General features: G+C 34.3%; 1 protein-coding gene across 1 annotated transcript in view; it reads left to right on the top strand.

Annotated features, from left to right (window-relative positions):
• Window positions 1-22,802, top strand: part of Dpp10 (dipeptidyl peptidase like 10) — a 622,276-nt gene that overhangs the window by 122,414 nt on the left and 477,060 nt on the right. Inside the window, exon 2 of the mRNA XM_076865657.2 lies at window positions 17,761-17,875. Within this exon, the coding sequence (XP_076721772.2) occupies window positions 17,761-17,875 (115 nt within the window). The remainder of the gene's footprint in view (window positions 1-17,760; window positions 17,876-22,802) is intronic.

Below are 22,802 nucleotides of genomic sequence, written 5' to 3'. Positions count from 1 at the left end.
AATGGAGATGCAAGTCCCAGAGTATCAGAAATTGGGGAACATGAGAGAAATGGAAACTTTCACCAAAATGGGTACAAATATTTAAATGAAAATTAATAGCTGAGTCATGTGGAATATTTCTATTTTATTCTGTGTTAAGAATAAACCTTAAAAAAATCTTATGAGAAATAGTGAAATCAGTGATATATGTATTAGAGTATTTAGTCTTGAAAGCATCCAAATTACAAGGTACCTTGTAATGTACAAGTTTCCCAGAAATGTACCCCAAATTAAGATTTAGTTGATAGGTAGATGAACTGATGGATTAATGGAAGCATGAATATATGCATATGTTTATATTTATATACATACATATGTGCATTTAGATTAACAGAGGTGTGTGTGTATATTTAGATATCTGCACATGGATTAATGAATATATGCATGAGTTATATAGGTGATGAAGCAAATATAGAAAATAATTCTAGAAGCTAGGTTTTGGTCACATGCCTATTCGCTATATGTTTCCCTCAATTTTGTCTGTTTGAAATTTTCTTAATGAACTGTTTCATTAAAAAAAAATACCCAAGAAAATGGCCAAAAAATTCATAATGTTTATCATGGTAATACCAGTTGAAAATTAAATTATTAAAAAAAGCTTTTTAATAAAATCAGGGATTATATAAGCAATGTTCATCTGTGTTATGTCTCCAGTGTTCTTCTGACTTGTAAGAGCCCTTTACTGCATACCACACTTACTTCATCAAGAGTCCAGGTTGGGGCCTGAGGATATAGCTCAGTGCTACAGTATATGCCTAGCATGCATGAGTTCCTGGGTTTTATCTGCAGCAATGTGAAGGAAAAAAAAAAGGGGGTCTGATTTTTATACACTTCTGATATAAAAGGAAATGTAGTTTGCAAATCCTTAGTAGAAATTTCCTTATGTCCCATGATCTATGGCAAATCAGATGTATAATAGCAATATTTAAATTCTGTTTCTGGACAAAGATAACCTCTCTGCAAGGACTGGCTACAATCCTGCTGAATCATTTGAGACTGCAGATTAAAGCATGTATTTGGGACTTCAACTACAGAAAATAAGGAGAACCAATGAAGTCACCTTCAAGCAGAAATGATTGTCTTAATCCCAAAATATCACTGATGCCAGATGAGTAAGAATTTCTTCACGTTGATATATTTTTGGGAGAAAGATGATCATATTTTCCCCTAAATCATGGTGCACAAAAATCATGGATTTGCAATGATATTATTTCTCAAATTCTTGAGTGTTACTTGTGAGGGAAATTCTTCTTTCTGGCCACCAAAGAAAACTCTTCCTATGTCCCCTAAAAGGAAAGGAAGAAAAGGCATATCAACTCAACATCAGGCCTAGTAATTCTAGCTGATCTTCCCAGCTCTCCACCTCTACTGCACAGGAAGGGACTAGAGGTTGTTACAGGACCACAAATCAGATGCTGCCCCTTCTACATACCATTGCTTTCATCTCCCCTGGAGTAAATACTCAAGGTCATTAATCAAATATTATTCAATGTGAAGACATAAAATTTTTTACTTTAAGCTTTACTAACCAACATAGCATATTGAATTTTCCTCATCACAAATTTCCAATAGCTAGCAAATTAATGGTGTGTATTGTTTTTTCTCTTTAAATATTGGCTGAAGCACAGTTCTGCTTTAAACAGGATCATGACAGCTGTCTCCAGGAACGATTTTTTATGGCCGATGTATTAATATTTAGTTATATACAGATTTTTTTCTCCTACTACCTTAAATGATGGATGTGTTGATGCTAAGCCCCTTCATCAATAAGAATAACTACTACTGGGAAACTTTTGTGAGTTATATAGCCATGAGAATTTCAGAACCGATCTTTTATGACGATGAAGTGGTCACTGACCAGATCCTCATTGTAGACTCATTACTTTTCAACACATTCATCAATGCAAAGGCCTTGAGGTTGGCTGGATTTTATGGATGTATAGCCCTGTGCCACTGTGCACTCTCTAAAAATCCATTACGCAATATAGACTATGTTTTCCCAAGCTTAAGACTAGGGAAATTGATTGCCTTTCCTGTAAGTTTATGTAATCAGAAAAACCTAGAACTGGAAAGTATTTTAAGGGGTCATCCAGGTTAAACACTTGCTTCCTTATGGAATTTTTCTAAAACTATCCCACACAGGCAGCATCGGGTTCTGTTCTAAAATATTTCTAGGAGAAATTCTTGAGTTTAGTATTGTCCAAGGTCTACAATGATTCTCTTTAGTGCTGTTTAAGCTATTATTCATGTAAACTCCATAGAAATGAATGCCTCCTAGTAACATCTTTCTCCATATATGTACAGAAATAAATAACATCATGTAAAACCAGTTAAACTTTCTCTTGGTCGTCTTTACTTAGAATATACAGTCTGAATTCTTTTGCTCTTATTTAAAAACAAAATTCTTTAAACTTTCATTTTACCCCTAAATAGTAGTAAAAAGGAGCCCAAATATTCAACAAAATCTACTTCTTGAAATACCTTTGGGATCTAAATTTTAGTCTTTACAATGTAGCCCGTAGTTTTTACATACTACGCCATTTTGAATCCATGCTTACTTTTCAACACCATATTTTAAGTTATTAGAACACTTCTACACATCAAGTATTTAAGTAAAATGGATTCGCTGTGAACAGACTTTGGATTTACTCTACAGCTTACCATCTACTTGCTGTGCTGCTATTTTCTCTAAAGTGTTGAGTGTCCAAATTTGGAGTGCAGGGTCTCAGTGGATCACAAGCATAATAACAGTCCTGAGTCATTTAATGGGGGATGTTCACAGAAATGCAACTTAGTTCTTGCTTGAAAACCATAGAGTGAACCTCTACAAACCTAGATTGCACAGAAACTAAACACCTCAACTATATGTTATATATAAATGTTATAACCTAGTGTGTGTAGGGTCTAGCTCAACAATCTAACATGAGATTAAATAAACACAAGAGAAAAATAATGTCATCAAAATACCTGAAAAATATGAGCTGCTGCTGGCATAACAGAATATAGACTTAGATATTTGTAGTAAAATATTTAAGGTAGAGGGAGCATGCTCTACACTAAAGATAAAAAAGAATAGTAACTACATAAACCAGTAACAGTTATTTATTATCATTATCCTTATTAGGCATTATGTACTGTACGTGATTACATGTGCTATACTTCTTTACAATTGACACTGTCACTAGACAATAGGGATTTGATCCTGTGGGTCACCATTGCATATGTGGTCTATCACTGACCAAAATGTCATCATGTGGTGCATAAGTGTATATTATCATTGTTGAAGTTGATATTTTATCAAAAATAGTTCCCTGCAACCGTGAAACATGGTTATCAAATTAAAACACTTTTACTGAGGGTCTAAGAATTCTCCAGTGATATTAGGATGCGCTATTACTCAACGTTCTATTGAAAATATTGGGTGAATCCTTGAAATGTTTGTGTTGTAAAAGTTTGAAAGGCAGGTGAATGCCAAGGTCAAGCTATCACTCAGCCAAGTCAACCAGCTGGACACCCACATTTCTCATAACATCCCATTTACTTTGATGGATTCACTGAAGTACAAGTCCTGGCATTCAGCTTTGGGGCACAGATACTTTGATGTTTGTAAACACATTAAATGGATCCATCTCGTGGGTACAGATTCACATTAACCAAGGACACAGAGACTAGCAAATAAACCAAACTGCCAAAGTGTAAATTGATAAAGAAAAGAAAAACAATCTTGCAGCCTATAGGACATGGGTCAGTCTGTTCAGGCTCTTTTGTTCCATTGACAAGTGTTTTGGAGAAGCAAAATGAACAACTGGAAGTTGCTCAGTGTACATGAAAGTAGAGTGAGGTTATATGTTTAAAAAAATATATTTTAGTTGTAGTTGGACACAATACCTCTATTTTATTTATTTATTGTGTGGTGCTGAGGATTGAACCCAGCACCTCACATGTGCAAGGCGAGTGCTCTACTGCTGAGCCACAACCCCAGCCCCAAGGTTATGTGATTTTAATTTTAGAATCTTTAGTGGTATGAACTTAATATTTTCTTAGAAACTCATTTCAATGAAGATTTGTATGTTATGGGACTCAGGGTGAGGGATAACCCGGAGGGCACTGCTCATGGTTTCCTTTTCTGATTGCTGCATGGCTTCTTTGGATATGTGAAGATAATCATGGCATAGGCTTCATGTTTCTCTGTGGATTGGGACCTGCGCTATTTCATATGGTTCAACTCAAGGGAGGTAGTGCTTTCTTTTATTTTCCAAATTCATTGTTAAACCACCAGGTAATGAAGATGATCTTTTGGTAAGGAAAGAATAAAGGGAATTATGTTCAGCTCTTCAAAAACTGTAGAATTCAGTCATGCAGGGTAGCAATAGAGGAATTCATCTCTTACGTGGAAAGACAGGTACAATGGGTATTAGTTGGTGATTTTAAAAGAAAGAAAAAGAGGGAGAGACAGTGCATGGTAAGGTGAGGTTCATATCTCCTGAGAGATTCTATGCAAGTTCATATACAATCTATGCTTCGATTTGGATATGGTTTGTCCCCACCTAAACTTATGCTGAGGCATAATGACCAAGGTAAACAGTGTGAGAGGCGCTAGGTTATTTAAGAGGGGTTAATGCTTTCCCTGTAGGAGTGCTCTCTTCCTCTGGCAGGACTGGACTGTTTCCATGAGAGTGGGTTTGTTAGAGAGCAAGTCTTGCACCTGCCATCAGCTTCTCTCCACCACATGCTCTTCTGCCCCTGCTGGCTTTCCCGTTTGACCCTCCATGAAGCCCTCTCTGGAAGCCAAGCAGAGTCTGGCACCATACTCTAAGACCTCCAGAACTTTTAGCTAAATATGTATCTTTAAAAGAGTCCCCAGCCTCAGGTATTTTTATAGTGGTCATGCAAAACTTGGTAAGTTTCGGAGAACTCAGACTCCACATAAATATCTGTAACTTCTGTTTTTGCAGAAGCGTCAAACTGAGACTATAGACATTCACCTCCTGCTTTGCACATTCCTGTTTTTCCCTGAAAGCCAAACTAAAGGGATTAGGCAAACAAAAGCAATTCTCTAACAAAAAAAAAAAAAAAAAAGAAAAGAAAGAAATTTTTATTGAAAAAGAAGCTATTCTATCTCATTATTAGTTGTACTTTATGTCACATATTACCAACCTATTCAATTAAATTTTTTGGTCAAAGCTATAGGCTAGCAGAGGAAACACATGAAATTGAACAATCAGATGCAATTTGGCAAGTACCACCAGAGCAGTGAGCCAAGCCTCTATGAGCAGACTCAGGAGGAGACCTCATCCAGGCTTGGAGGAAATCGCTGAATGATTTTGGATACGTGATTTTTAAACCCAGACCCAAAACACAGTCACAGTGTGGTGAACATGCATGAACTGGTAGGTTGATCTATGACAGAAATATGCTTCTGGTTTTACAGATGATTTATTTGTGAAATAAATGCTACAATTCTACTATAGACCAGGCAGTTAGCATTGCAGATACAGGAAACAAAGTAAAAAAGGTTCTGCTAGTGTGGAGTTCATATTCTAGCAGGCAGATTAGCATTTGTAAGTTTACATCTGGAAGGACTTTCTCTCTTAGTTTTTGCTTTTGGAGAAAGGGAATTTCCAAAATAGTATAGACAACTTTCTTTTTAAATTTGCTTTTAAAAATCTCTTGAAAAGCATAACAAAATGAAAAATGATTACATCCACATGGGTAAGCTTATTAATTGTGACTCTCCCTATGGAAGTTTTGCACCTATATATCTTATGATGGAGAAAGAAGCCCACAATTGGGGTGAGACAACTATTAAACATCAGCAACCTCTCAGAATACTTTTGTTATGCTAAGAGAATCACCACAGAATCAATCAATGTTTCTCATGTGGCCAAGCAGTGATGATGTTAAAGGAAGTTAGTTATCTCTTCCTGGCAGATGGATTGTCACTCCCTGTCCCTTCCTCCCTCAGGTACACACAAGGTGGAGAGAATTTTGTTTTCGTCTCCTGGGAATGAAAGTACAGAAGTATAAAAAATAAATACAGAACAAAAGAATACTCCAACTTAGATTTAAACAGCCATTAATCTAATAATTCAGGCAAAATGAATCTTTGGAGCAAAGCTCTTTTTGAAATGTGTGGGGAATGGTCTATTTAAAAATTGATGTGCTGAGGGGGACAGTCTAGGGACTGCTGCAGATACTGGCTACTCTGTTCACAAAAGCTCAGGAAAAAGAAGGCTCTCTTCAACAGATGAATAGAAACATTGACTGGCTTTGAGGCCAGTAATTGCCTTATTCCTCCACACAAAAATTTCAGCCAGAGGAATCCTCGTTTAAGCAGAGCACAAATGATGTGGTACATGCTTAGACAGATAAAGTGTAACTTACCTTGGGCTTATTTAATTATTCCTGGTCCATGGACTTTCTGGAAAAAATAACCAGAATACAGAATACTACCTTATTACAGATTTAAATAAAAGGCTCATACCTCTATTAACTTCTTTTTTCTTAATCGCATAGTGTGTTATGCATAGTATATATGTGTTAAAATTGGCTATTAACCAACAGAACAGTAGAAAGGTTAACACACATATTCTTAAAATTTATAATTAAAAGGAGCATGAAATACTGATTGTAACAGAGGAAGTGTAATTTATTATTTCTTTCCTTTTTAAATACCTGTATGGTTACATATTAACATTTTAATGGCAAAAGCAATAAAAATAATTAAAAGCACATTTAGTTCCTGTTCTGCCCCATTTCGTTAATTTGTACTCTTTATTTTTTCTTGTGAAGGAAAAGTTATAAAATTGATATCTTACCCGCAGCTACCTCTTTATGATATTAAATTTCTATATATAAAAATGGCATTAGAAAAATATTCTCCTACACAAATACTATGTTTAAACTTAAAATAATAAGAGACTATATCTCTATCCCTCCTGTTTAAAGGGCAGCATTGAAATTTTTACAATAAATGCTTAATTTTCAAAGTTTTTTATATTTATTTCCTTTAGAGTTCATTGTTCCTCATAGATGCTCACCAAATAAATGTATGGAGAAAATCATGTTTTGATTTATGTAAATTGTCTGTTTCTATTTCAATATGGGTTTTAACTCTGGACAAAGCCCAAGTTCTTTGGCTGAAATAACTCTTCCTAGCCACCAACTTTCCTCTGGCAACACTTCCTGAAAATGGGCACCTGCTTAGCCTAACTGGGCTGGTTTTCGGCTTGGGAGCAGTGATGACTGAGAAGAAGGCAGTTAGTTAAGATAAGGAGACCGGGTAAATTGCCAAATTTCCCCCCAGATGCTCAGCAGCAACTAAAGGTCAGTTGTGTTATGAAGGGCAAATTAATAATGCTGGCCTTGAACTTCACTTGAAGCTGCAGCAATACTTGCTCTTTTCAAGCAGCTGTATTTTGCTTAACCTTTGTTTGGAATCTGAATTTGACTCCTGGGCAATTACAACCTTTAGCACCAGAAAAAGAAACACATTAAACATATCTTGAAAAGATAGTGGGGAGTGGGGGCTCCCTTTGGCCTGGGGTGACATTTGTCCACCTTTTATATCTAACCTTCTTTTTATCTAGATTTCTAACTGGGGAAGGGCCAGAATAGAACTAATCTTCCCCATACTTAACATTTAACACCATGGCTGATCTGTCTTCCCTAGATTCCTTTCACATTTAACAACTTGCACCACAATGTTGAGTATTTAAAAAAAACATTTTATTTTCTCTTTTGTTCCTCTATTGTCTAATGAACTTCTACTCTTCCGCAATAGATTGTCCTTTACTGGTGGAAATTAGTTCATCTGGCGTCCTTACCTTCTGTCTTCCCACCTTTCTTTCTCTTTTCTTTCCTTCCATCCATTTAATATCTGGGCATCTCCTTGAACAATAAACTGAAGCCATCCTTTTACAATGAGGCTAGTTTGTTAAATACTAGTTAGGGCATGCATAGAAGAGAATACCTGTGCAGCCCGTTCATCTCCTGAAATCAAATTTTAAGATAATTGGCTTCTTAGCAATTTATAGTGGTTAACCATCCCCAGAATTTTAGGGTTATATTTCCAATTTGTAGATCTCTGACATTCCTTTAGTGTTCTTTGAACCACAAAGATATAGCATCTGAGATGGCTTAAGAACTGCACTCTTAGGATGCTTTTCTCTGTAGATTTCAGGTGGAGATAATTACTTCATCCCTGAGTCCACATGTTGCTGAGATACATCCTTATTCTCTATTCAGAACATAAAGTTGAACACAGTGGTTTACTCCACATATTTTCAGAATACATAATATGTGCTTTACCAAGTGCTAGGGATGCAAGGATGGATATGAATTAGTTTCTGTCCAGGAGAAACTCAGTTCAGACATAAAGATGATTATAAATATAGTAAGTATAAAGGAAGATTAATAATCCTGATAATATATCCTAGGCATGAATAATTAGGTTTATAATTATGCTTGTATAGATTAAGTCAATTAATTATGTATGTAACAGAGCTAGTAAGTAGATAAATGGAGAATGAACTTTGGGTATACTGACTCCCAAACCTCTAAGCCATAATGTGTTCACCAAATTCATGTGATTCTGAAATGGATCATTTTAGCTGTTCCAGAACTAATCTCTATGGTAGAGGACTTAATCTCTATGTTGAAGGTTTTCAAACTTTCTTGTGCACAGGAATCATCTGCAGTTTGTTAAAACAAAGATTTCTCAGTTCCTCCCCAGAAACTCAATAGGTCTGGGTTGGGGATAAATAATTTGCATCTGTACAACCCCACAGGTGACCCCAGAGTTGAATAGCACTGATCTCAGGGAATGTGTTTCAAACTTCAGTGTGCAGCAGAATCACCTGGAAAGATTATTAAAAGAAATTGTTGGGTCTGCTCAGGCCCAGGAAATTCAGAAGCTCTGGGATAGACTGAGTAATTTTTATATCAAACAGCTTTCAAATGATGCTGAATGTGGTGGGTATTCATGACCTACATGAAGGTAAGGAACCATTTAAATGGGTAGATAGAAACAAGCTATCAAGAATCCAGATTTGAAAGATGTAAATCCTTTGGATCAAGTTTTAGATGCTACTTCATAGCATGGCATTCTCTCAGCAAAGCTGAACTAAAGCAGGCACCTGAATAGTATGAATCTGAGGGGCATGTCAAGAATTGGTAGATACTATAAATAGCAACTGATATTAACATTTATATATATATACACAGAAGATAGTATTTTCTTTTTTATGAATTTTTTTCTATGCATCCTCTTATTAACATCAACATATAAAGTTGATAGAAAATTTGAATGATACAAAAAGTATCATTGAGATAACTATATGTGGTACTCACAAAGAGAAATGAGGTGGTCAAGGGTTAAGGTCCGAGAAACTCACAGAGAAGTGATTGAAAATAGAGGATATATAACAAGAAAGTGTGGTGTCAGAGAAGCAAGAGAAAGCCCTCCCGAAAGGTTTGCGCAGCAAGCAGATTGGTAATAGAGTGTAGTGGAAAAAACTGACACCCTTATTTAGTTAGTACCATGTCTTATTGAAATGTTGTATGCAATTTCAATTGCCCTTTCTTTCAGAAAAGGTGTGGTGAGAAAGTAGAAACCAAAATATAAATCTGCCTATTTATGTTTCTGGTCATGTAACTTTTCTCTTTAAAACACAATTTGCTTCTCATCTTTTCCTAAATACCATATGTTTTTTTTTTATTAGCATGGATTTACATTTTTATTTATTGAGGGTGCTGGAGATCAAGCCCAGGACCTGGCACATGCTTACCATGTTCTCTACCACTAAACTATCTCCTGTTGCTTTTACTGTGCCAGGGTGTAGCATTTGCAAACAAAAATACCATGAAAGTTTCTACCTTCTCTATTGTGGCTTTTTATTGGGGGGGGGGGGACTGGGGCTTGAACCCAGGGACACACAACCAGTGAGCCATCCCCAGCCAATTTTCGTGTTTTATTTAAAGTCAGGGTCTCACTGAGATGCTTAAGGCCTCACTAAGTTGCTGAGGTTGGCTTTGAACTCTTGATCTGATCCTCCTGCCTCAGCCTCCCAAGCCACTGGCTTTTTCTCAAGTAGACATTCACTTGGTTGTTGCAGATACTTACCAGTTACCAGAGCTCACATGAGGCTCTGTAAATTCGTTGTTGGTTATTTATTTGATGTGTCTGTGAAGGAAGGAGGGCCTGAGATTCCTAGTTTGCTGCCTTTCTCACACCAGACCTCCTTATTTGTATTTTAAAAATAGTTTTAGTTGCTTTTTAAAACCATAATTATGTTCAGAATCATAGATGCTTACTTATGCTTACTTACCCCCAATCCAGACTTCTAAGACATGACATGAGAAATGTAAAACTAATACTACATACTGTACTGATGATAGCTGTCATCTTTGTTTTTAATTTAATGGTAATTCTCTAGGATCGTGTCACCAACAATCACATATATTGGGAAGTGATAAATGCCAAATTGCAATTGATGTAATTGCTAGGTCTCTTATAAACAAATTAATAATGAACAGACAAAATCAAATGAAAATAAAACAAAAAATATTGAAGCAAATAGTTACAAAAGACACTCATTCTGCATTTTTAACAATCTTCCAGGTGATGCTTCTGGCCCATAGCTTGTACTTTGAGGATCAATGATTTAGCACTACCTCATGCAGGTCAACACATTACCTGTAATGAATATAATTTAGAAAAATGTGAAATTTGTGATCATACACACACACACACACACACTATGCAAAGTGTGTGTATGTGTATTGTTACAATACACATACACACACTTTGCATAGAGTCAGAGAAGTAGAATTAAATGATAAAATATAAATGGTCATCAATTTAATGAACAATTTGAAAAAGCAGTGAACACTAATTAACTGCAAATTAAATACAAGCAATGATCACTATGATTATATTTTCATTATTGATATTTTTAAGAGATGTTTTATAGATCCATAACTATATCCTAATAGTGAGCAATACTTCATATTTGTTACTTAAACTCTGTTCATTCACTAGTTTAATTATGTACATTTGCATTTTTTAATTGATTTAAAATTTTATACATATTCTATATTTTTCAGATACATTAAGACAAATTCTGTGGACTTAATAAAAAAATTATCTTTCAATATGTTTTAACATGTTTTAAATGATACAGAAATTATTTGTTTCTTGGACCCAAAATCTATAGGCCTACAGCATTTTGAAACTCCTTGAAAATTGTTTATTTTCTTTTATCTTATTGATCCATTCTAGTGTATAAATTGTATGAATCATTTTACTGAAAGAAAAACAAATTCAGATGATTTTGAATGTTCCAGACACTCAAATGTGTGAGTTTACTTTCAGCTTAAAAAATGAACTCCTCTGATTTCTTCTTTCAGTTCAAATGTTGCATAGTTATATAATTCCACTGTCCACCACCTTTCTTAGGAAATGTTGACTGTGTTAAATCAATATTTTAAATAAACATTATAAAGTTAATAGCATTCCTTCTCATTTCCCATAATTTTTTTTTTGGTGATTTTTGGTTTAACCTTCTTTATTCAATTCTGTTATCTTGGTGGTTAGCAAATACTTCCTTAGGCCTGGTGCTCACTGGAGACAGGCCATGTTTTGTATTTCCAGATGCATCTATTGCAGTGTCTGGTACACTCAAGTGACTCCGGTATATGTGGTATTATTTAAAGGGAACTGGCCAACTGTCAAATTACTAACTTAAGGTTTTCAAAGTCAAACTGGATAAACATTTTCTAATTATGCTGTAAAAGCATTTTTTAAAGATTTAGTGTTTATTCCAGGTATCATTTATAAAGTCTTAATTTGAAAATTCTGCACTTCTCTAATGTCATGAAACAATTTAGAAAATTTGAAATTATTTTCACTTTAAGTTGTTTTCAGATTAAGTATGAATGTCTTTGGACTATTTTTGAACTATCAATAATTGAAACTTGAACTGTTCAGAAAATGTGAAAACTATCAGTAAAATAAAAATAAATGAAAAATAATTCAAAATTTTGAGCTATTAAACAGGAAATGAATTGATTGGAATATTTTGTTTCACTTAAAACAATGAGGATTTTTATCAAATTTGTCCTAGAAAAGATTAAATCTGTTTTTTTGTGAAGAATTAAGTACATTGGAAGGGTACTGAAGCAAAAGAATAAGTACAGGAAAGAGGAAAAGAAGTGAAGAATTAAGTTTTTGGGTAACTGGTGTGATGATGTTGAGAAACAGGCTAAAGAATTCCTACAATGAGTGCTAACACTCACTGGAGATCTAGTACATCTTTTAAAGCCTGAATAAAAATATTAAAAAAAAAACTTCTCAGTGCTTCTTAGACATGTGGTTGAAGAAAATATATTTGTATTAGCACAACCACAACCAATTTAAAAACATAATTTCACTGATCTTTTCTTTTAATTTTTTTTTTTTAATATTAACACTTAAGATTTTTTTTCAATGTAGAAGGACTGTATTTCTTCTGGGACAGATATGGCAGATGAATGCATCATTGTTTTCCAAAGGAAAGTATAAATGGATTATGATTAAAATTAAAATAAGAAAATCTGGATGCTCTGTACATTACCTTATTTTTAGAGAAAACAAATCTGATGGTTAAGCTTTTTTTCCTTATTTGCTAAATGAAATGACATAGAAACCTTGCTCGTCATTTTTTGTTGTTGATTTTCTTCCTTTTTATTATGAATTCTGGTATCATTCTCTTTCAACCTGGAGAAATTAAAAATTCATTTGGATTTTTATAAACTATCTTCATAGTAGTCAGGCTTTTCCTATAAACTCAACTTCTCTGAAGAGTGATGAATAATTTGATTGGCAATAGATATAATATGAAGAGCTAGGTTATAGATCCATTTTGGTTTGGTCAGTAACATTAATGTGGTTTTCATCAATCACAGTACTGAACATAATCTGAAATGGAAGGCAAATATAGTCATAGGGCTACTCAGCAATAGAGATTCGTACTAAAAATTGTGTCCCTCTGCAACTTTGTTACTGGGCAAGCATCATAAATTATACTTACATAAACCTATATGATATAAATTCCTATACACCTAGGCTGTATATACCATGTTATAGGTAATTTGTTATTGACCTAAATGTCATCATTCAGTGCATGTTTGAGAACTAATTTACAAAAGTAATACTTCATAGGGTATTTATAGTATTTGTTCTTAAAACTCCCAAACTCTCTGATATCATAACCCAACACTGACTCTCTTCTGCATCTCTAACATCTAGATGTGGGACTCCGTACATATTTCACATCTTAGGCTGCCACATAGCATCATAGATTTTCTGTGGCCTGCAAGGTGCAATTGATTGCTTTCAGATGTTGAGTGATTAAAGATCATCCAAAAGCAAATTGATCATGACTACTTTCCCCAGCAATAGAGGTTATCATGAAGGAGATTGTCTTTTCAAGAAGGAGCTTGAAGAATGGAAACAATTTCAGAATTCAAGCATCAGATGAATAATGCTAAAAGTAATTGCAGTTGACTTAGTCTTAAGCAATTAATCACAATTAAAAAGTTTGCTGTAATTGTGTATTTAACCAATGGTCCTGAATTTCTACATACCTTCCTATCTTTATTTTTACCACTTAATTAATTGGGTAATTTTTTTCTAGGTATCTCTTCTAAGAATCTGAGATTGTTAAGTGGTCTCAGGAATCAAAGTTGACTAAAAAGCAATTCTTATTTTAAGAAGTTAATAACTAAAACAGGGATGTGATGAATTATTGTACATGATTTTAATAGCAATTACTACACCACCACCATTAGCATAATGTTGCTATCATTCATTCATTTCATTGTCATTCAATCAATGATATTTTATGATCTGAGAAATAAGTGTGTGAGGTGATAGGAACATAGAAAAGAACAAAATGAACTAGGTTACTAAAATTGTGAGGCACCCCAAAGCAAATAAAATGAACAATTAAAGAGATTACTGTATATTATTAAGATGAATGTCAAATAAAACATATGTATGGTATATCCCAAGTGTATATATGAATACTATGGAATATTTAATATATTATACAATATAGAATTAATAAAATAAAGATGAATGCAAATATAGAAGGAGACAAGGCCTCTTATGTTAGAAAAATTAGTTAGACAAGACTTCCTTGAGACAGGAGCACTAGGGAGGAGACTTGAATGATGAAAAAGAGTAACTCTCACCGAGTATATGGAAGGAGAACAAAGAACTTAACTAAGTAGTGAACTTTCGTATTGCATACTGTGGTATGAACTTTATATGACTTTAATCCTCACAATATTTAAAAATAATATTCCAGCTACTCAGATTTTTTTAATAAAGCAAACTGAGGCTTAGAAGTATCTTTGCAATCTTATAGCTATTAAATAGCAGAGTGCTATCATACTTATTATTACAATGGACTTTCAGGAAGAAAAATCATGTCTGGCTTACATAATTGGGAGAGACTCCCAGGGGAAGAGAGACATGAGCAGAATGTGGAATGATTGACAAGGTCAATAATTAGATGTATATGAAAAATGTATTGGTTTTTGTCACTGTGAGAAAATATCTAAGTGAACAATATATAAGATGGACAGGTTTATTTTGGTTCATGGTTTCAGAGCCTTCAGTTTAAAACCACTTGGTACTAATGTCTTTGGGCCTGTGGCTAAGTACATCATGGTGGGAATCATGTGGCAGAGGAAATAGATTGCCAAGAAGGGGCTGGGCATGCCGCCAGTGACCTAACTTCCTTCCACTAGGCTCCACCTCTTAAAGGTCCTATCACCTTCCAATAGTACCACATAGGCAGTCAATCAAGCCTTTAACATGTGGGCCTTTGGGGGACATTCAAGATGTAGACTATAACAAAAGAGATTGGATGAAACCAAATTAGGAATGGAATGGTGATGTGAATGTCATTTGAAGCACCTGAAGCAAATCTGGGGAATGGTAATCGGATAGTATGGGGTTACAAGTTCTTTCTCCAAAGGAGACAATGCTGAAGTTTAGATAAAGACAATTACTTGTCTAGACTCACACATTTGTGTTTAATCATTTACATGGGTGGAGATGTAAAAGGACTTTAGAGAATAAAGTCACATAATGAAAGCATGTTTTTGAAATATTATTATAGTATACACTGTAAGAGGATGGAAATGATAGAATCATTCTGAGAGATCAGCAAGTCAGCAGTCATTAAACAGGGACTTCTACATGCCGTGGGCATTTATGAGTCATTTTAGAGAAGCCATTCATTCTTATGCAAATCACTTTATGAACAGAAAAATTCTTCTCAAACACATCTTCTTATTTTTAAAATGAATTACTTCCATAGGTGGCTATGACTGTAAAAATATTAATTTATTTGAAAGAATTACTGAATTTAGAGTATCATTGTAAATTTTCTAAGGTATTGTGCCAATATATGGTTCTAAATAATTCATTGATTTATTGATTCATTAATTCACTTATTTGAGAAATATTTATCTTTAGACAAAGGATATTATATTAGTTAAGATTATGGTCTTTGTAGCCAGACTTTATGGACAGGACCCCTATCTCTCCCATTTATTAACTATAAGCAGATAGTAATTAATGTTTCTAAATCCCATTTTTTCTCATTTGAAAGTCTGTCAAAATAATAGTAATCTCATAGGATTATTTTGAGGATTATGTGATATTATGAATATGAAATACTTAGTAAAATGCCAGGCATACAGTAAGATATCTAAATCCCTGTGTTAGGCAACGTTTCAGACATTACATGGTATTATCATGTTCATACACTGGAAGACACAGTCAGAAGTCATTTCTCTGCAGGTCTGTCTGTAGTTAGAGTGGCAGTGCATAAAGATCAGAATCAGTAGATTAGAATCTGTGATTTCCTCTTGATTCTTTTACTGGAATGAAAAGTCTGTTATAATTGCTAAATTCCTATTATTTTTCCTTAACTGTGAAACAATAGAACTTGTTTAGGATTACTAAGAAAGTGTTTACTGTTCTTGGCTCAGATGCCCAAGTGATGTTGGTTCCTGCCCCTCTTTTACTCTCTTAGATCTTAATCAGTGTTTCACCATCTTCAGAGCCATTGGTGACTTTGATTCACAGCTGCAACCCTCCTACTTTTTTTGGCTTCCAAGGATCCTTGACATAGGGTGTTACTGTGGGGGAGTCAAGGAGAATCAAGCACACATCTTCTGATGAAGGAACTCAAAAGTTTCTGCAGGAATTCCTCATTCCAGATAAGGGTATATGATCATAAGACAACTGGCTTGACATGAAGCTGCTACTCTAAACCTAAGAATTTGGGAAAACCACTTTCTTTATTTGTATGGAAAATATGAATGAAAATTATAAACAAAGTATAAGAGGAATAGAGGTGTTAGAAAATAAACATTACTTGAAATTAGGTGTAGAGTGATTCATTAAAAAAAAAATCACAATGCAATTGACCTTTACTAGATTTAGTTCATCAGAATGAAAGACAAACTGTGGTTGATGAGAGAAGGGGGACCCCCAAACAAAAACTCCTCTGCTCAGAATCTTCTTGTTTTATTGAATTATTTCAATTTCATATCTTTATGACAGAATTCAATGCCAAAATCACTAGGTGAAAATTGGCAACAATATTTTAATCTGTGAGTCACACACAGGAAGACATTTATAAACTATTAAAATGTTTCTATCCTGTTACTCTTAGTTTAAATCAAAGCTGTTCTGTGGCTTCTTGTAGGATTAATGCACACATAGTGAACTAAACACCTTCATGTTTTTCCCAGAATGAAGTAGCTACTTCTAATTAAAGAAAATTTTGCCTGGAAAGGATGTAGAGTTTGGGGAATGGAGTAGGAAGAAAGATATGAAATACTCATTGTTTTTAAACAATATTGAAAAAAAACCCCTGGCATTCATATTAAATCAATGTTATCTGTGCTTTGCTTTGGTGAACTGTGGTTATATATTTCCTTTCAACAGAATAGAGCAGAGATCCATTGAAAAATGAAAATCCTTATTGCATACATTGTGAGCGGTATTCAAGTTTATCTTTCTCCATCCATCTTACCTCCTTGCCAATATCATGTGTATTGCCCACTGAGACAACAGCATCAATATTGATAGAGAAGCACTTATTTAATCTAGTTACTATGTCTTGTTGGTTTTTATGAATGGTGGGGATGTTTAAAAAGAACCTGCTGTGTTGATCAATGAGCACTGTTGTGCTGTGAGGAGCATTTTGGGTGATTTTCCCATTTCTAATCTTTTCCCCTATCCGCTTAGAAAAGTAGTTGACTGTGCTTCAAAAACAGTTGTATTTAAATCTTTATTGTGGATTTCATTGTAGCATGGATAAATGTAAATTGACTCACTTTATTTCCATAATTATTTTGCAGAATATTTTGGCTATCATCCTGGTGTTTACAGTCAATTCATTCAAACACCAGATATATTTTCGACAGCAGGCATAAAGTTCTGATGGGTTATCTTCAGAGAAATGCGATTGCCCCCCAAAAGATACCCATTTATAATATATGCACCTTTGAATAATTAAATGAGTTACCGAAGAGGAAATGGATTCTAATCAGCACTCAAACTGTGATTGTGCCATGCACTGAATCATTCCTTTATGAATATATTTCTCTTGGAGCATGTATAATTATGAAACTTCTTTTTTTCTATCTCGGTAGGAACTGGGAAGTAACAGCCCTCCACAGAGAAACTGGAAGGGAATTGCTATTGCCCTGCTGGTGATTTTAGTTGTATGCTCACTCATCACTATGTCAGTCATCCTCTTAACCCCAGGTAATCTGTCTTTATTCCTCTCTTATGATGGTATTGTGGATGATAATTTCACATTCAAATGCCTTAAGAGGGTAGCAATATGTGGTATCTGAGGACACATTAGCATTGGTTGGATTTTTTTTTAAAAAGCATAATCAGACATTTTGCAAATGGCACAGTAATTTTGAAGTTCAAATATCATGCAGATTTTTTTGGAAACTGAAAATGTAAAATATATAAATTGAGAATGCCAAGGAGGTCTTTAGTCTCCGTTGCTACTTATTATGTTTGTCAGTTTGCTAAACGTATGAGACATTTGACTTTTTGTGTGGGTTGAAGATGAGGGAGTGAGTGGAGTCTAGAAATGTCTGTCTGTGGATAATAACCCATTTTTAAGAAATGGAAAGAGAGGATTTGACATTAGAATATCAAATTTTTAAAAAATAACAACTTACTTCTCTAAATGCAGGTATCTCTGTATCTCTTCCTCTGTCTTCTTTTTCTTTTTCTTTTTTTCCTGAAGGTTTTAAATTCTGTGTTTTATCCCTACTAAAGAATTTCTCTAAATTGCCCTTGCAATGATCTTTGGACTGTGTTCTTCAGATTAAAGAGTTTAACATGAATATAGAAGTTATGAATCGACTTAATTCTTTCATGGGTACTATTTCAAATCACAAGAGTTTTACTACTGTTTAATAGGTGTTAACAAGGAAGGCAGAGATAAATTCCCTGAACTGTCTTCCAGAAACAGATAAATCTGGCAGATTGCTATGACCTATACAATTGCCTTCCTCAAAGATTCAATGTCCACATATGGTTCAATATTATGAAAAACAGTCAATTCCACAATAAGATTGATGTACTCCAAAAATTAACTGATAGTTTAAAGTTGTAGCTTGTTGTTGAATGCTGTTTATTTACACCTCAGTTCCTGACTTTGTTATTATATAAACTCCTTAAACACATTGTATGTATTTTCCAAAGTACAAAATGTGATTAACAACAGCTCTTTTTCAGAGTCATTTAGTCAAGTAATTACAGTGACTAATTATACAAATGGCAGTTATCGATTGTTCCAATGTGGTGCTTGGTGAAATATTCCATCTTTGTAAAAATATTGGCTTTGAAATATATAAACTGCCAAAAATGTAGCTTGTCATTTTTATTTAACATATGAGGAGACTGAGAAAGAACTTATGGGAGCCAAGAGAAAGGAATGAGGAGAGAAAGGTAATTGAAAAAAGAAGAAATAAAGAAAATTTCCTGGTAAGAGATGGCTTATCCAGCATTCTCTTCAGGAACCTTCTCTTAACTGCCTCATTTGTACACCTGTGGTACAAAGTAATTCAGCAATGTAGTGGCTCCAAGTTGCTGCAGAATGCCAAGAATCTTTGCTAAAGGAAGATGAGCTTATGTTCAGATGGTGTTTCACTTAAACATAGGAATTTTAGCATAATTACACAAAATGAATGGCTTGGTTTTGCTGCCTTGTGTTGGTGGCTATTAAGCAGATGGAAGGTATTGGTGCCATCATTCCTGAGTATTTCTCTTGAACTCCTATCTTCAAATCTTATTCTAGGATCCATATCCCAGTATATCAACCTCATATTTTCTTGTGTTTTGTTGAGTGAGACACTGGGGGTCCCTGAAAATTTGGAATAACAAGTATACCATAGACATGGCTACTTATTAAATTAAACTTGATCTACCCAGCCTTTTCCATTTTCCACAAGTTTAAAACCACAGTATGATTATATGCATTATTCCATGCACTTGTTCATGTATTAAAGAAAGGGCTTAGAGCAAGATAAATTCTAGATAGAGTTCCAGCTCTGTAATTACAAGTTTTTTTTAAACTTGGGAAATTGTTTAACTTTTTATTTTATTTTTTTACATGATTGGAGCACAACTTTTTCATTTCTCTGGTTGTGCATGGTGTAGACCTACACCATTCATGTGATCATACCTATACACAGGGATAATAATTAATAATGTTCATCTCATTCTGTCATCTCCCCCCAACACACACTACCCTCTCTTCCCCTCTCTCCCTTCCCTCCCTTCCCTCCCTTCTGCTCTGTCCAAAGTTCCTCCATTTTTCCCTTGGCCCCAGCCCATTATGGATCAGTATCCACTTATCAGAGAAAACATTTGACCTTTGGTGTTTTTGCGATTGGCTTATATCAGAAATATTTAACTTTGCTTCTCACTTATTCATCTGTATTATTGGCATGTTATATAGTGCCAACTTTATTATTATGAGCATTAAATAAGATAATATTGTTCAACTATTTATTATAATACCTAGCACTACTGTTACTATTCCTCTGATTATCCCTGTTTTCATTACTTACTGACCACTCAAAACTATGTCAAACATTGTGCTACATGAAGGATATTTTCCAGAAAAAAAAATATAAATTCTCTCAAGAAAACAGATCTTCTTCAAATTGAATTTTAAGTTATAACAAAAAAGAATGACTAAATGCTTAATCTGGAATTAATCTTACAGTGGTCTGATTGTTTTTTCATTTGTTTATCCATTCATTCATCTAATAGATAAATGTGGAGATCTTCCCACGATCTAAGTCCTATGGTTTTTGCCTGCACTACTACTTTTTCATAACTCTCCTCTCCAATCCTCTTCTTCTGCAGTCACAAAATATACAAATCTAGAAACTCATGTACCCCAAATCCAAAGACTTCATTTTATATTACATTAGTCATCCAAATAAAAGTGGAAATTATTACTGAGATTTATAGTTTACCTAGAGCTTTTGCATATCCAAATGTCATTTGATTTCACTGCTATTTGGGGCAGGGATATTATGAAAAAAAAATATTAAGCTGGAGTGGAAAAACTATAGGTATAGGAAGCAGACACCTGTGTTCTCCACCATCTGTTTATAAAACTCATTGCCACCAGGGACTTGGATGATTACATAAACAGATGAAAATGGGTAGGTGATACGGGTTAGGAACTCATTGACCTGAGATCTAGCATGATGCCAGCCAAGTTACATGACCTCTGTGTGGGCACAAACAAAACACGTTCAAGTAATATGTATAACCAGAGTATCTACAGGTTGATGCCTAAGATTTGAGCCATAAGCCTGGAAGTATACTTAGAAGTTATCTAGTCTTTTTACCCTCATTGCCCAGAAAACAAAAAAACCTTAGTTTAATTTTTAATATTTTTCCATATTTTTATTGGGTGCATTATAATGGCATATAATGGAAGATTTTCTGTAAAACCTATTGATCTTTTGTTTTTGAGTATGAAAATGTGCATTGAGTCTGCTAATTTATACTTTAGAAATAGAAAAACTTGTATGGAGTCGTGCATGCCTGTGGTTAGATTCTGGTTCTTTAATTGCATCTAGCCATCTTTTCTTCTCAGACTTGTGGTCCTTCAACTATACTAGAATAGACCCACAAGGGAAAACACAGGCTAAAAAGATAATTGCACTCTTCCCTTTTAATCTGTTATACTAGTATGACCCCAAAGTCCAGATATCTATTTAAAACCATCAAGCATATGGAGGTTTTCAACCAGGAAGGGAAATATGTCAGGAGGGGAAACTCCTGATACAATATTATTCAGCAAACTATACCTTTGTGTTCTAGAACTGACTCTAGAATAACTTTTCCAATAAGTGTGCAAATCAGAAATTCATATGACTTGTGTAGCTACATAATCTTGATCAAATCACATATTATCTTCTTTGCTATCAAACATGTTGGTCTATTTTTCTTTTTTGTTAACATATACCTGAGATAATCAACTTACAAAATTTACTTTTGCTCACAGTTTTGGAGCTCCTGCCCAGGATTGGCAGGCCCATTTCTTTTTGGCATCCGGTGACAGGGCAGCACATCATAATGGGATTGCCTGGCATATACAGTTGGAATGTGAAAGAGGAAGAAACCAATGTTTTCCAATCCTTCCATTGACATGTGCCCACTGACATAAATACTCCCACTAGGCCCCACCTTTTGAAGTTTTTACCACCCCTTGATAGTAGCAAACTAGAGACCAAAATTTTAATACATGATGTTAGAAGAATATTCCAGCTTCAAACAACAGTTTCTGTATTTCATTGAAGTAAAGGATATCTGGTTTGCTAGACAATGCAGTGATCTCTTGAATTTTCTTAAAGCTTTCATGCCTGTGATCTAATATGATAAGGATAACAATGATCATAGTAATTTGCTTACCAACAAATAACAACAAATTAAACCCAGTATTCTTTTTTGCTAAGTGTGTTCCACCTTCAAAATATATGTCATGTTTTTTGTTTTTTATTTTGAAAGATGAAAGCGTACAAAAGATTATGGAGTCTGAGAATAATTTAGAAACTGTTTTGCTCAAAATAGCATCACAGTTTGTAGGTAAGTGCTGAGGAATGCAAGCCTATAACCAGAGAGACACATGTTCATTGTAATTTTGGTTTGATTACAAATTTTATTACAGAAGCAATTTGACACAGGTGCCTTAATTTCAAAAATTGTTAGAATCTTCTGGGCTTTATGAAGAGAGGTCTTGATTATTTTTGAAGAGTGGGTTAACCATTCAATTATTTCTTTTAATAAATAACAATTTCTGAAAAAATCAACTATTCACTCCATTTTTTATTAAAGGCAGACATTTAGATATGTTAATCAAACCTACGTATTCTTAGCTAGTATTGAGTTTAATTTAATGAAAAAATATATGCACCCTTATTTTCAAAATATGATGATTACATGATAGGTAATTATCTTCTACACATACATGAGAAGACAGTCATACTTAAAGTTGTGGAAACATGTCTAATGTTACTGTGCACTTACTTTGCATCTTTATTTTATGCTTAATATGTAGAATGAAACTGACCATCTGAAAAATGTTTATGCAGAATACAGTTTCCTATTTTGATCTGATGGGAAAATGAAATTGCATATTTTA

This window comes from Callospermophilus lateralis, chromosome 9, assembly GCF_048772815.1.
Source record: "Callospermophilus lateralis isolate mCalLat2 chromosome 9, mCalLat2.hap1, whole genome shotgun sequence".
In the NCBI taxonomy this organism is placed as follows: domain Eukaryota; kingdom Metazoa; phylum Chordata; class Mammalia; order Rodentia; family Sciuridae; genus Callospermophilus; species Callospermophilus lateralis.
The sequence above is the reverse complement of the archived record's forward strand: the minus strand, read 5'-3'. Positions and strand labels throughout refer to the sequence as shown.